Below are 14,991 nucleotides of genomic sequence, written 5' to 3' on the forward strand. Positions count from 1 at the left end.
AAAACAAGACAATGTAAAAGTGTAAAGAGATAGTTGCGAGTCTAATTAGTGTGTTATCTTATCCTTACCTCGATATTCCAATGAATTTTCATTGATATTAACTTCATATAAATTGTTATGGTGTTAATTAAATCTCTCACTTCGTTTTCGGCAGATATGAAGATCGCTCTTTTTGCTTTATTCATGGGCTTTGTGGCGGCAGAAGGTAAGTAAGTTTTTAGTGCATTATGTCGCGGAATAGAAACTATTGTGCTAATAACTTGTGATATTATATTCTTTTTTGTTTTATTACAGTTATATATTTCACGAATTCTAAATATCAAAAGGGTTAAAAATTAAAAAAAAAATGCTAATTTCAATAATATCAGATCGCACTAATACATTACAACATTTCATTGGAATGCAATTAACTGATACAGATAATTTTTATAATCATATGTAATATTTACTTGGGGGTGTGATAATGCTTGTTTTTTATACATATACTGGCGGTAGGTCTCTCATATTATGTGGGAGTCCGCCTGGGTAGGTACCATCGCAATGGCTATTTCTGCAGCTAAGCAGCAGTGTATAGTCACTGTTATGTTCCGGTTTGCACATAGTCTAGATTTTTTTGTATAAGTAATGTAAAATCTTCGTCGTTTCTAGTGAAGAGAATTTATTACAAATATTTATATTATTTTTATTTCAGCCGTCTCCCAGGGTAGAATATCCGGTGGTTCATTGACAACCATCAACCACTACCCCACCATTGCTTGCCTGCTGACAAACAGGGACACTGCCGGCCATTTCAGACAAAACTGCGGCGGCACCATCCTCAATCAACGACACATTTTGACAGCAGCTCACTGCCTTGAGTAAGTCGTGAATAGATACTAGATTTTTTTGGTAACTCTAGCTTTTCCTGATATGAAATTCCTTTCTTAAAATAAGTGTTCTCTTATTGCATCCTATGTCACATTAGTGACATTTCTTCTATATCTATTCAGCTCTTTATGCATTCAGTTCTAACATAAATGCAAACATTCACAAACTTATGCATTCAAATTCATATTATATTATGTTTTAAGTAGGGTAACATTTCTGTTTAAGGTTAACAAGATATTACTTTTCATTTCAGTAATTACTTTTCTGTTCTTACGGACGAGACCATCCTGCCCAATGGAGGGCCCGTTTGGGATCTTCTTTCGCGACCAGTGGAGGCGTGTTGCACAACATTGCCGCCTTCATCCTTCATCCCAACTACAATCCACGTACAATTGACAGTGACATTGCTATAATGCGAACAAGTAATTCCATTTCGTACACTAACGTGATCCAGGCGGCCCAGATCGCTGGAACCACCTACGACCTTCCAGACAATCAGCGTGTCTGGGCTGCTGGATGGGGCCATATTTTTGTGAGTAGTTTTAAATTTAATATACATGTATTTAGTAGACCTAATTACCACGAGATTTTATACATTGAAAATTTTTAAGTAAATTATAAACAAAGACATTAAGCAGTATAGTTAGTTATAGACATCAAAGCCAAATTTTTTTTCAAACGTTCCCTGTCGTTAATTTTTTAGTTGTATTCAAATGTGGTCTCAAAATAATAAAAAAAAGTTAATTAAATAATAATATCAGCCCTGTGTTATATACTGTCCTACTGCTGGGCACGGGCCTCCTCTACTACTGAGAGGGATTCATTTCATTAAACGAAGTTCATTAAATATCTCTTCAAAGCTCATATCCAGTTCATGTAGCAATTATTGTAATTTTCATGTTATTCGGTAACCTCATTATTGTATGTTATTTATTAGCCTTCGTTCTTCCATTAATAAATTTCTCCCCACCCTCACTTAAAAATTGAATTCGCAGGAGAGTGGTCCGAACTCTGAGCAACTACGCCACGTTCACTTGGAAGTGATCAATCAAAATATTTGCAACCAAAGGTATGGGCATTTCACTATCACCAACAACATGCTGTGCGCTGGCGTGAACGATAATAGCAACCGCGGCCAGTGCTTGATGGACTCCGGCAGTCCTCTTTACCACAACAATGTAGTTGTCGGCGTCTGCTCCTTTGGAATGGTTTGCGGCGACCCTTTTCATCCCAATATCAACGTACGTGTTTCCCGTTTTACCGAATGGATTCAAAGGAATTCCTTAATGATTTAATTACAAAACCTACGAACTGTACAAAGGACACAGCGTGAGTGTTAAAAAAGATGAATAAAGCCAAATAAAAAAAAGGTTGACTTATTTTTTCTGAATGCACAAAGTCAAGACTTATTATACTATTACCATATTAGTGATGAAGCAAAACTCAGAAATACTGTTTTATTCATATGATCAATGGAATTACGGTGCCGGGGTCCAGATCCCCATATCTTTAGCATGTATTATCAATCTAATAATCTATTTAATTTTAATTAATTAAAAATACCTTCGAATACAAGTATGTGTCTGCCAAACTTGAATCTCAACTTAGTAGTTATTACCCTTAAATAGAAAATGTGCTTATGTATTGCCCTGTAGTAATTATGATTGCGCTTTTTTCTCAGCTTCGTTTGATTTCAGGATAAACATTATTTTTATCATTCAAATGTAATTTGAAGAATACGTGCAGTTGTACCAGAGATTAGACGGTTTAAACTGAAACTTCAGCTTCATAAGAAAAAAAACTGAATTTAAAAGCTTTGGATGGCTGCGCTATTTTCAATGAGTAAACGCTAGTGTGCTGCTCAGTGCGCAGATAAAGGAGAATAAATCATGCATAATTTAAGGGAATAAGTGTCATTAAGTTTTAGAGGTGCGCAGTATATTCTTTAACCTGCATGAATTGGAAAATTCATTACCTCATCTGTTATCTTAATGCTTTGTCAGGCTAAAGCGCTGGCTTTTAGTGTGTAAGATATTATGATCAATGAGCATTGCTGCAGGCCCAATTAGACCGCCTCGCTTACTGTCATGCCTTTTCCTGTCTCCAATTTGGTACTGTTCATATCTTAATTAAATGTAATTTTTGAAAGACGACCACCCGATCATGTTGTGTTTGCCTGTTCAATATCACTATTTTTTTTTCTTTTCTCATGATTGAAAACTATGATTGTAAATGTAGGCGAATGCACGCTGTACGCCGTTATTTAAGTATGAATCTATGTTCTCTTTTATTTGCTATCGCTAATTTTATTTTATGCCGCTCCAGGTTTAGTCGATTGGATTTCATCTTATCCCATGTTAACGGTGATGTGCGTGCATTAGCTTATATAACTATTGTGACTATGTACAAGAAAGACTTGGAAAAAATACAAAAGAAGGACTGAACAATTGATGACAAAAAAGAAAGCCCGGAGTTTCTTTCTGCCTTTCTTCTTCGGGTAGTCATCACTTAGGTAGCTAGTGAAAGGCTGGTAGGTTAGCTAGGCTAGGGCTCATGTCCTCACCGGTGAGGATCGCGACGCGTTACCCTTCTATTTCCCCCCTACTTGCCAGCCCGAGCTGGTTACTTCGTACTTTTGTACCTAGTCTTTTGTATAAACTTTATCCCTAATTTAAAATCTCCATAGTTATATAAGTGATTTTAATAGTTGTTTAGAAATAATAATTATTCTTATTCTTTGTTTTGACGTATCATAAGTGCAACTTTGTTCGCCTACGTGATAAATAAAGTATTTTATTTTATTTATTTATTTACTGTCTCAGTCTGAAGTAGCGATTTTGTTTTTATATATAGGACTATTGGTGAGATTGCTTGGTCCCCTTGGACTACCTCCCTCATCTCGATTTTCATTTCATCTGTCTAAATGTCGGTAATAAAATCATAATACTCCTAACTGTGTTCACGGAGGGTAACGATCACTTATCATCAAATAATTTATCTGATCAATTTCCTACATTCTGTTTTAATAGGAAGGCATTTTTTAAGAACAAATGTTTTGTTCAATAACAGTAAATTTTGGCGTGCGTAAAACATATTAAACGTGCAGTCCAGGTCTCTTGGTAGATAGAAAACTGATAAAAAGATTATACATATTTGTGTAAGAGGTGTGTACATATAAAGGTATCTAATACCCATGTAAATTTACTGCTCACATATTACTAATAGTACTTATTAATAGCATTGCTCGGGTGTTTTTATAAGGTATTTATTACTTCAAAATAGGCCTCATTTAAATTTGGATTTGGATTAGAATTTAGAAAGTATTAGTGCTAAAATCAAAATTGTTTTATTTACTTTTTAGTCAATGAGACATTTTTATATTGATCAAAGTTAATACAAGCATAAAATGTGATACACCTAGTATTGGTTAATTTTATATAGTAGGATAGTTAGGATTTCACGAATAAGATTTATATTTGAGTTGTTTTTTTTTTTTATTTGCTTATCCCCGTTAGGGTTTATGTAGCTTGCATATTGTAGCCAGTGTAATTACGAAGCGTTATGATATTATGAGACTTGATTTTATCTAATATCTCAGAGTGTCGAGCGCATAGCAACCGTTTTCGATTCTTACTATTTATGGACAGTCGTGTGTTATGAGGCTAGCAGTTTGCTAGATCCATCATTCATGTATAAAAAAGTACCATTTCCATGTTTATTCATAGGGGTCAAGTCAAGTATACCAATTACCATTTATCATTATCAATTCTGTGGCTTACTTTACCCTTCTTAGAAATCTATTTTAGAAATATATTTTTCATTAAAATTTAAACCTGATCTAGTTTTATACGTTACTTACAATCAAGTTATGGAAGCATTAAGCTGTGGAATAGTTTCCTACTATACGTGAGCCTCTTCCCTAGAATCGGAGGTGCTTCAAGATGAACGTGATGAAGCTATTAGGCAAGCAGAATGAATATAACAAGAGTTTGGAGATCTATTTATCTCTTGCCGAATGACACTTTCTTTAGATAAAAAAAGAAAAGCCTTTTGTTGATATTTTTTTTATCCTATTCCATTTTATTATTATTACAGTTTATAAGGGTGGATGTAAAATAATATAGTATTTATCTCATGCTCTTTGTCAAGGTTCATCAAATCTGACGAATCGTTCCGATACAACAAAGTTCTAACTGACATATCCTATATTATTAAACAGAAAGGTGACGTATAAATGCTTATTTATTAATTTTAGTAATGTGTTCTATTAGAAGAAGAGCGTTCCGTCTTATACAAGTGCACACAACTAAATGTTGAAATGAATGCTTCGGGTATTAATATTCGTCGAATTGATAATCCTTAGACAATGTTTATTCTTCTGGCAGCCTCGATTGAAAGTTACAGTATTTACATTCATGCCATGGCATTAGCTTGGCTTCACACATGACTGGCTTTGCTTGGCATGTGGCATGCTGTTACAATTATGTTAATTCAAGTTGTGGTGGTCTTAGTAACAAACATTTAAACATCTTCACAATGTTTCACATTAGTGGGGTTTTACGCAAGATTACTCACTGATAGTACTGTATTAATAATCATTGTTTATTACACGAAAATATATCTCAATGACTTAAAACACAACGCAGATTAAGATAAGGTTCGATATGTGAATGATTTAAGCATTATTTATTCATGAAACTTATCTATTACGTATTGAGCCGATTAAAAAGGAAACCCACAGTTTTAATTAAAAACAGGCTGATAAGAATGATATCCGCATATCTACATGCTGTAAATTATCATATTCGATATTAAAATAAAACAATTTTTCGGAAAATAATTTTATTGTCAATGTCTAACATTCGAGAAAACATTAGAAATTATTATTCGATATTCTTTTTATAACTGGTGTACGTGACAATGAATCTTTGCAGAAAAATAATCAAGGGCTATATAAATAAATAAGTATCTACTATCCACAGCATTATTTATAGAAGACAAGTGTTTTCGAGTTTCTATCTAACTCTAATCCACTAACCATCAGGTGCAGTGAGTTAGTTAAGCTGAATAAAAAAATATTGATAAAAAATACAGTTGAATACAGTTTTTTTTTAAATTGGTTAAAATGCTATTTGTTTTGTAAGTCTCGTACGTTTATCTTTTACTTATTTGTTACAGTACAATAGAATACTTACAACAGGGTTTGTCTAAACACACGATTAAACACAAAAACATGACATAAATAAAAAATTATCGAAAAAAAATATCATTCAACTTTATAAGAACCTTGGCTAGTATTCTTTGGAATTTTGACCCAAGGTCCTCACGTTGGGTACCGCTAAGGAAGTATTTTCATCTCCCCGGTCTGGAGTTCGGTCTGGGTTTATGAGCCTAAACACGCTATATTGCGCCCAAGGTAATTCTTGTGTCCTCGGTTTCCATACCTCTGCACACCAATGCACAAGGGACATTAGCCGTGGCAGATAAGATAGAGATACGAGAAAAATGTAAAAATGAAATAGCACAAAAAAAAAAAAATCCTTGTCATGGTTGGGAGGAACAAGAAAAAAAACATGCTACTTTCCCCCCAAGGCAATTCTTGTGCGTTCGGTGTCCACACCGAATGCACACCTCTGCATGGGAGACATTAGCTGCGGCCCCAGTTGTGTGTGTATACCTCGCGGTTGCCGAAACATTGATGCCTAAAAGGTCTATCTGCTGCAGGGTGCTGAAAGGTTGGGTATCCCGTAGACTACTTCATCAGCATCAGCTCAAGCTACTAAATCTTAGAAGTAGCACCATAGTAACAGTACACAAAATTTAAATCAATTAAACCTGAAAATAGGAAATTAGCTGATGATCTTCGAACGTCTGAATAGATCTTCATTGATTATAACTCAGAACCATCTCGACATCTCCAGCTTCCAAACCAAAAAACGCATCAAAATCAGCCCATTTGTTTGGAAGCTACGATGCTTTAGACTTACACATATAGACAAAAACTTATAACACCTCGACACTCTCGCGAGTAGAGATTAATACTGTAGCCGCGGTCGATATTTTAATCATAAAATCCATATGTTCTGACGTGCCATGAGCTCTTAATCAATAATGACTAAATTATGATTGTGGATTTAAGAATGTATACATATAGGATATCTTGTTGAATAAACCATTGTAGTGTTTTGATTATTTATTGAACTTATTATTTTTATTATGAGGACTATAAAAACATTCCTGTTTATTGTATTTGCATTGCGTGTATAATTTATAATATTAATGATATTAAATAATATGCAATAATTTATATCGGACCCATAAGATGTTATAAGTACGTTATTTAAATATTGACAATATTACCCCTATTGAATTATTTTTTTTCTTTAGCATTATGTACCGACTCTAATAATAACCAAACCACTCGCCTTATACAAGTGAAACGACAAGTCCCAAATAATACCAACAGCACTCGAAGTTTGAATTAAAAAACACTACGTGGCACTGCACTGGGCTCGTCACGCTGAGGTGTTATTTATTTAAACACAGAATGCCCAGGAATTATACTAGCTATAATGTTCTTGAATCCGGAACACAACAATGCTTACAAAATGTTTACGGAAAGAAATAGAACAGAAAGGTCATTGCATAGGAAATATCATGTTATTCTTCGAATGTGTCTTATCTTTCTTTTCACGGTTTTTATGTTGTATAGAATTATTATTGTTTAACAGTTTAGTAGTCTTAATTGATCTAACCGAGACCATTTTTTTCCGTGCCGAAATCGCTTTTATTTTCCGTGTCAGTCCGAGACGCCAACGCGCGTATATCGGAATTACTGGCCTTCTATTCATGCCAGCGTATCTACTAAAACCTCTTGGTAGTTTTCATCAGTCTGGAGTCGCGCTGGTGCCTCCTTCTACACCGTTAACAGCGGGAAGGATCGGTCTGCTCACGATTCCGCTTAGTGCTCAACTTTTGCGACATCATACTTGTTTCAGGCAGAAGGTAGGTACATTGCGGCACATATCCTGCATTTGGGCACTCCAGCTTGGCTATCAACTCCTTCAAGTCCAACCTCGGAGCGGGACTAAATAGGGCTAAATGTCTTTAAGAGCTAGTCTCATCTTCTGAGAAAAGGTCCAGGATCCCACTAGTGAAAGTGAAAATATTAACCTCTTAATCCTAGAGTAAAGTGCCAAGTAGTACACAGATTGCTTCTTGGGAGATCGTGCGGTAACCTCTGTACATCTACTGAGTCAGTAATAGCTGAATGCATTGCTCTTTTAGGAAATCCGCGCAGAGTAGTCTGCGGTTTCCGTAAAATAGCAATGTATTGAAACTGCGTACCTACTGGCCAACCGTCTGCTCAGATGGTATTTGCCTCATGTTAAAACAAAGCAATTGATACTACAATTGAAAGCACTTCTTTGCGATCTGGTAATTGTACAGAACACTTTGGAATTTGGAAATAAAGAATTCTTTACGCAAGATTGATTTTGAAAGGAAGTGTAGTGTTATATTAAATCCCTACGGTGTTATTTATCTTATCAACTATACTAAATTTAGCGCGATTCTCTAGTATATATAGTCTTGTCGTGTTGGGAAATTGCATGAGTTGTTTTTGGATCAATTAATCATGAGGACGTTGATCGCACTGTTAGCCCTTGGGTTTGTCGCCGTTAGTGGTAAGTTACCTTCACGATACTATCTGTATATGGTAACAATTAGACTATTTGAAACTATGCGGAAACATTCGCCTGGTATAGTATACAATAGTCAAGTACGCATGTGTTATGTATACGATCTTAAAGTGTAACGTAACACATCTAACGCAGTAACAGTCCTTCTGCGATGTGGATCTATTTAACCGACCACCGTTTTCAATCGTCCCCACAGGTCCCCAGTGGTCCACCTAGCTTCAGCTCTCTCTAAGTCATTTTAGACGATTTTTTTAAAAACATTTGCTGGTAATATAATAATGAATGGAACTACTAATTTGAATGGTTTCGTAGCCGGTCCGACGGTTCCGCAGAGAATTGTCGGCGGTTCGGTCACCACCATCAACAACTACCCCTCCATTGTGGCGTTGTTGCGAACCTGGGACTGGAGCCAGTGGTGGCAATCCTGTGGCGGTTCCATCATCAACAACAGACACATTCTTACGGCCGCTCACTGCCCTCAGTAAGTAGCATTGTATCGCAAAAACTTTGGCACAGAGTAAGAAATAAAATAATATGTTATATACTTATTTTTTTCTACAGCGGTGACGCAGTTGGAATGTGGCGTGTGCGTGTCGGTTCCACTTTTGCAAACAGTGGCGGTGTTGTTCACAATGTGAATCATCATGCTATCCACCATAATTACAACAGATGGAGCCTCGATAATGACATTGCTATTTTACGTCTTGCTTCCAACATTGGATTCAACCAGAACGCCCAGCCGGGCTCATTTGCTGGAGGCAATTACCATGTTGCCGACAACCAAGCGGTCTGGGCTGCTGGATGGGGTCATACACAGGTTCGTGATCTTATCGTAAACGAAAATTTATATTTGTGTATTGCCAAGGCCCAAATTCGACTTCTCTAAAAACAATTCAGGTTGCATTAACGGTTTCTTATAACGCAATATTTGATAACAATATTTTTATCGGTAATTTACAGTTCCAAGGGAGCCCTTCGGAGCAACTGCGTCACGTCGAAGTACGGACCATCAACCTGGAAGTCTGCAGAGATAGATACCGTCGTGCCTTCCCTCCCCGCACCGTGACTGATAACATGTTGTGCTCTGGAATTCTTGACGTCGGAGGTCGCGACGCTTGCCAAGGAGACTCCGGCGGTCCTCTCTACCACAACAGGGTTATCGCCGGCATTACCTCCTGGGGTGAACGCTGTGCTGATCCTCGCTTCCCTGGCGTTAACGTTCGCGTCCAGCGTTATCCCGATTGGATCCGAAACAACTCTTAAAAATATAACTGTTATGACATGATTATTAAATTCCTTCATATTTTGTATTATACGCAGTTTAAATTTCATTGTAAAAGTAGCCACCGATACGAGGACAGAATCATCCAATTAAGAATCTAATATTTTATACGTGACTTAATTGCTGGTATAAAAAGTAGCTATATGTTATTCCAGGACATAATCTATGCGTGTGACAAATTAATTCAAATCCGTTCAGCGGTTTCTGCGTTTACTTCTAACAGATCGAATTTTACATTCACATTTATAGTATTTGTAATATACTTTCGGTCCTAGCTTTAGAGGTTCGTCTAATATAGACTTAAAAACTATTACTGATTATTAAAGTCATTTTTAAATAATAACTAACGCCGTCCGGTTGGTATCTTCCTGTGGACCTAATTATAAATCACCTCTTATACAATTAATTAATTATACTTGGTGTTTACTTATCGAAATACTAGTTAAATGCCATATAATTTGAGACATAGTTGTAATATTTAGAGTGACTTGGTTTGATACTCAGTTACTTTTTAAAATCATTGGAATGTATAAAATATCGTTGTAGTACGTATGCAGGGCAGTTGATTTTTAATCACTGGACAGAACAGAAGAAAACGGAATCTAAAAAAAATATAATAATATCAGGCCTGTACTATATACCGTCCCACTGCTGGGCACGGGCCTCCTCTACCACTGACATGGATTAGGCCTTAGTCCACCACGCTGGTCTAGTGCGCATCGGCAGCCTTCACAGGTTTTCTCATGGTATTTTCTTCACAGTTAAAGCAAGCGATCATTCATAAAGAATACAAACATAATTTTAGAAAAGTCAGAGGTGACTTTGGATTTTAAACCTGTGGACTTTCGTCTCAGCAGTCCATTCCATTCACAACTAGGTTATCGCTGCTTATAAAAAATATAGTGTGTTTTATTTAAAGTGTCGTTTTGCTACCGACAACCATCCTGTATACATGATCTACATTTCAGAAGAGGTATTACATCACGCCCATTTATTGTTAGTATCAGCGTAAATAAAAGGAGGTATGTCGAATCTTTGTCTTTGACGATAACGAAGAGCATGATTTTTTTTTCATCTGAGGACGAAGATTCTGTTTATGAACACTACAAACGAAAAAGGCGACGAGCGACTCAAATAGACGCTAAGATTATCCCAACTTTTCGACCAGATAAAAAACCAGTTACGTGAAAGGGTGGTTTCGTAAATCGACCAGGGCCCTTATTCTGTATGATAGTGTAAACGCGTAACGCGGCCGTGTCATGTTATCTCCGAGAAATGTGCGTGGAATGGTGTTCTGTAAGCCACACAGTAACACAACGCGTCATGTTTAGTACTATAGAAATTTGGCTTACAGAATACCATTCCACACACATTTCTCGAAGATAACATGACACGGCCGCGTTATGCGTTTACACTATCATACAGAATAAGGACCCAGTTGGGGAATGTGTTTAACTGGGACAATAAAGATTGTCAGCTTATTCAGATTCTCCTTCGTGGGAATACCGCAAGGTAATTGTACAATGACCTAGAAGATTATAATCTTACACGGACTGGGTGAAAAAATGGTATAGAGACTACATTTCCGCGTTCTTGGGATTATGTAGATCTTCTAGAAGTTTTCCGAAAACGCAAAAGCTTTATTATGAATATTTATCGCCACTCGAAAACTATAATTCGAAGCTTCCAGCAGTTCTAAACGTCTGAGTATGACGTGGAAGATAAGCAGCGATGTCACTTAGAACTTGAGGGAAAATTGTTGCCCAATAAATGCGAAATTGCGAGACGAGATAATAATTTAATATTAAAAATTATGCCATCAATACAAACGATGAAAGGCTTTAGAGGTGTATATGCAAATATTCCAATACAATGGGAAACTCCTGAAGAGATATCTGTGTAGGTAACATTCAAATAAGTTGTTCTTTCGACATTCAAATTAAACATATTTTCGGACATTATCGCGGTTTCGCGTAAACATAATAAAAATATGATGGTTCTTTTGAGTTATCCAATAATGATTTGGCTGATAAAGATTTGATAATTGGTCAAACTATAATTATTAAACAAATAAATTTAAGTTTGGTTATTACCGAAGTCTCGGTCAATTTTGTAAAAAAGTTAGAGCACGATTGTTATCTAGACACATCTTAGACAGATATGAAAGACTTATAGTGACCTTACAAGACGATTCCTGCTGGCTTCCCATTAAGATTTTAGGTTATACTAAAATCTAAAAGGAAATTGCTAGGCTATGAACAATAAAAATAGTTTAACTTCTTAATTAGATACATCAATGATAATTAATAATAGTATATTCTATCGGCTATCTGCCCGTCGTTTAACGTATTCGATATCGATGAATTATGTAAAACTTCGTTTAAATAACGTTAGATGGCGCACGTTGTATTTTTTCCCCAGAAATTCCGTCACCAATATGGAACTGTGGACTCACAGGCGCAAGGTAACCCGCTGGCGAGCGGGTTCATGTCTTATTTTTTTAGACATAGATGGCAGCACTTCCTAAACCTTTTTATTACTTGCTATGTTAGTAATCGTCGGAAAGCGTGCTAAAAGATATGGGCAAAGGGAACCCGAGCCTATTCGGCTTCACATCAACCCCTTACGAATTGTCACTTTTTCCGACAGTCGAACGTCATAATTTATCATGGTATATACATTTTTGGTGTTTGTGAATTGTCATATTAATTTTATTTGTTGACTATTATGTAATATGTTGTTAATTCCTTTTACATAACTTTGTAATCTTTTGTAATATTCCACAACAGACATTGTCTCTAGCTCATAGATAAGATAAACATGTTCTTCTTTGAACATAACTCTACTAAAATAAGCAATTGGTTTCAGCATTCCATCTCTTCCGTCTTGCATCAAATCTTTCTAACAAAAATAAACCGCATTAAAAAAAAACTAAAAAAAAATTACCTAACTAGTTTATACTGGTTACCAATTTTGGACACGAATGCTCAAGGCCTTTAGCTGGGGGAAGGGTCTTAACGATGTTTGAAGCAATACGAAAATATTATTCCCCTTTTTTACCAAATTTTGTAATTGCTATTTTGACTTTACATATGACTTTACTTTCATATTTTTTGCATACTCTTTAAATTAATACTGGATATAATCTTACTTTAAGAGGATTGCTCTTTTGGATTTAACAGGTATCTATAAAACTGATAACCGAGCGGAAAATCCAGTCACATTTTTTTAAAATTTTATATCATTGCGTTGATACTTCTATAGATAATGTTGATAATTATTAGATTCATTCAAATATGGATTAGCGATTTTCAACTTGCCTAGCAAAAAACGAATGGGAATTATCGTGAGACTGATATACTGCAATGAAGACATAAATTAATTTCACCTGATTGAGCAAGAATTTGTTCATATACCACAAACAAAAACAGAACTCCTATGGACCCCCGTAATTATTATCAAATACAGACTCTAGCATGATATCCTAAAGTACGGCGAGGGTACTGAACACGAAAAATAATATCATCTTTAGCCATTATAGTTGTGGTGGAAAAATATTTCCGAACAGTTCTTAAACAAAATTTTTAAAAAATTACGGAACTGATTTTGAAAAAAAATCAACGGGACAAATCTGGAAGTATATTTTATATAATATAAAAAGAATTATCAAAATCGGTTAATAAATGACTGAGTACTGAGGTAAGTAACACAAAAACTACACGTTGAACTAGTAACCTCCGTTTTTGAAGTTGGTTGAAAGCAAACGCAACTATTAAAGCACATAAGTAGGTAGATAGGTGTTTGGGTACGTACCGCACCGCTATGTCTATTTATGACGCCAAGCAACATATTTTTAACAACATTAAAGAACAATCTGTAAAAGCTTTTACAAAAAGTTGGAGATGTAAAATAAATATAAATAAATAATCGAAGTACTTTCATTGTTTTTGTCCATATAAAATAACTTCTTCAATACAATACGGTGAAACTGCATTGGTTTGTAAAATGGTATAGGTACACTTCCAATCGGCAAAGTAATAAAGCGAAAAATTTTAACTATTATGAAGAAAAAATAATATTATTTTTAAACATTTATATATTTTTAAATAGCTTATGTGTCGTGCGATCATTATGTAATAAAAAAAATCGTAACTGTTAATTCCAATAAATAAAAAGTACATACTTACGTAATGTATTTTATGAAAAGGAAACATTTTTTCAGACTTTTTGTTACCTCCATTGTTCACCGCTACAGAAATAGCTCGGTTTTGATTGTTTTAAGCGTCTTTATTGTTGTAATAAAAAGGTTTGGAGGAAGATTTTTATATTTTATGAATATATTTTCATTGTTCTTACTTGTTGCCTTAAAGTCTTTCAAAAAAAGTTCTGAACACATCAAGAGACAATCGAACGACTAATACGATCTTACTGTGTCCAATTTCCTTTATTGAAATCACTGGCAATTGCCAGGAATTGAAATCACTGGGTTCCGTAATAATAGTGTTTACGGACGTTTTCTATTGCTTTGATGTCATATAAAAATTTCAAAATTGTAATTTCAGTGGACAATGGCACAAACCAACAGTTAATTGTGAAGGTGAAATTTTTCATACTTATTGCGATAATTATCATATCCCTTTTTGTTGCACTTTACGTGTGTTTCTGTTTTCTTGTTAATTTTATATGTTTCCACTTAATTAAAGCATATTAGTATAGAGCCACTTACGCGAGCGATGAATGAATTTTCAATGACTAAAAACGAAACAAGTAGTACATCGGCGTAAGTACACGCGTGTACTCCTCAAATTCTGCCACCAAACAGCGCGCACTGATGATCCCTCAACGATGATCTACACTTAAGCGACAAAAGTACTTGATGTCTATTGACATGCGATAAGCTGACAGCATTATAAATTTTATCATTAATTAGTCGTATATCAGAGACTAGATAATTTAATCTATCAACTTCATTCCGCTTTAAGCCGACCAGACAATAATTTAAATAAAAAACAGGTGTGTGTTTTGCAAAAAATATCTTTTAACCTACTTTAGTTAATAAACTCTCAGGCCAAATGATGATCTTTGAAAATACAGTTTAAAAATTATAGCTTGAACAAAAACATAGCATTGACCATTATTATC

General features: G+C 35.2%; 3 protein-coding genes across 5 annotated transcripts in view; 2 read left to right on the forward strand and 1 right to left on the reverse strand.

Annotated features, from left to right (window-relative positions):
- Positions 1–14,991, reverse strand: part of LOC115448648 (solute carrier family 12 member 6) — a 601,928-nt gene that overhangs the window by 165,154 nt on the left and 421,783 nt on the right. The window lies entirely within an intron of this gene.
- Positions 19–2,367, forward strand: LOC115448665 (trypsin, alkaline C-like). The gene is made up of 4 exons (XM_037442868.1): positions 19–205; positions 692–857; positions 1,144–1,399; positions 1,863–2,367. The coding sequence occupies exons 1-4, from the start codon at positions 118–120 to the stop codon at positions 2,160–2,162; spliced, it is 810 nt and encodes a 269-aa protein (XP_037298765.1). The 5' UTR covers positions 19–117; the 3' UTR covers positions 2,163–2,367.
- Positions 8,440–9,882, forward strand: LOC115448659 (trypsin, alkaline B-like). Its single transcript, XM_030176158.2, has 4 exons — positions 8,440–8,552; positions 8,880–9,048; positions 9,129–9,384; positions 9,528–9,882. The coding sequence occupies exons 1-4, from the start codon at positions 8,504–8,506 to the stop codon at positions 9,828–9,830; spliced, it is 777 nt and encodes a 258-aa protein (XP_030032018.1). The 5' UTR covers positions 8,440–8,503; the 3' UTR covers positions 9,831–9,882.

Source organism: Manduca sexta, chromosome 25, assembly GCF_014839805.1.
Source record: "Manduca sexta isolate Smith_Timp_Sample1 chromosome 25, JHU_Msex_v1.0, whole genome shotgun sequence".
Classification (NCBI taxonomy): domain Eukaryota; kingdom Metazoa; phylum Arthropoda; class Insecta; order Lepidoptera; family Sphingidae; genus Manduca; species Manduca sexta.

Coding starts and splice junctions, on each gene's coding strand:
- LOC115448665 (XM_037442868.1), top strand. CDS start 118: ATGGTGTTAATTAAATCTCTCACTTCGTTTTCGGCAGATATGAAGATC. Junction 206..691: donor GGGCTTTGTGGCGGCAGAAG/GTAAGTAAGTTT, acceptor TTTTTATTTCAG/CCGTCTCCCAGGGTAGAATA. Junction 1,400..1,862: donor CTGGATGGGGCCATATTTTT/GTGAGTAGTTTT, acceptor TTGAATTCGCAG/GAGAGTGGTCCGAACTCTGA.
- LOC115448659 (XM_030176158.2), top strand. CDS start 8,504: ATGAGGACGTTGATCGCACTGTTAGCCCTTGGGTTTGTCGCCGTTAGT. Junction 8,553..8,879: donor TGGGTTTGTCGCCGTTAGTG/GTAAGTTACCTT, acceptor ATGGTTTCGTAG/CCGGTCCGACGGTTCCGCAG. Junction 9,385..9,527: donor CTGGATGGGGTCATACACAG/GTTCGTGATCTT, acceptor GGTAATTTACAG/TTCCAAGGGAGCCCTTCGGA.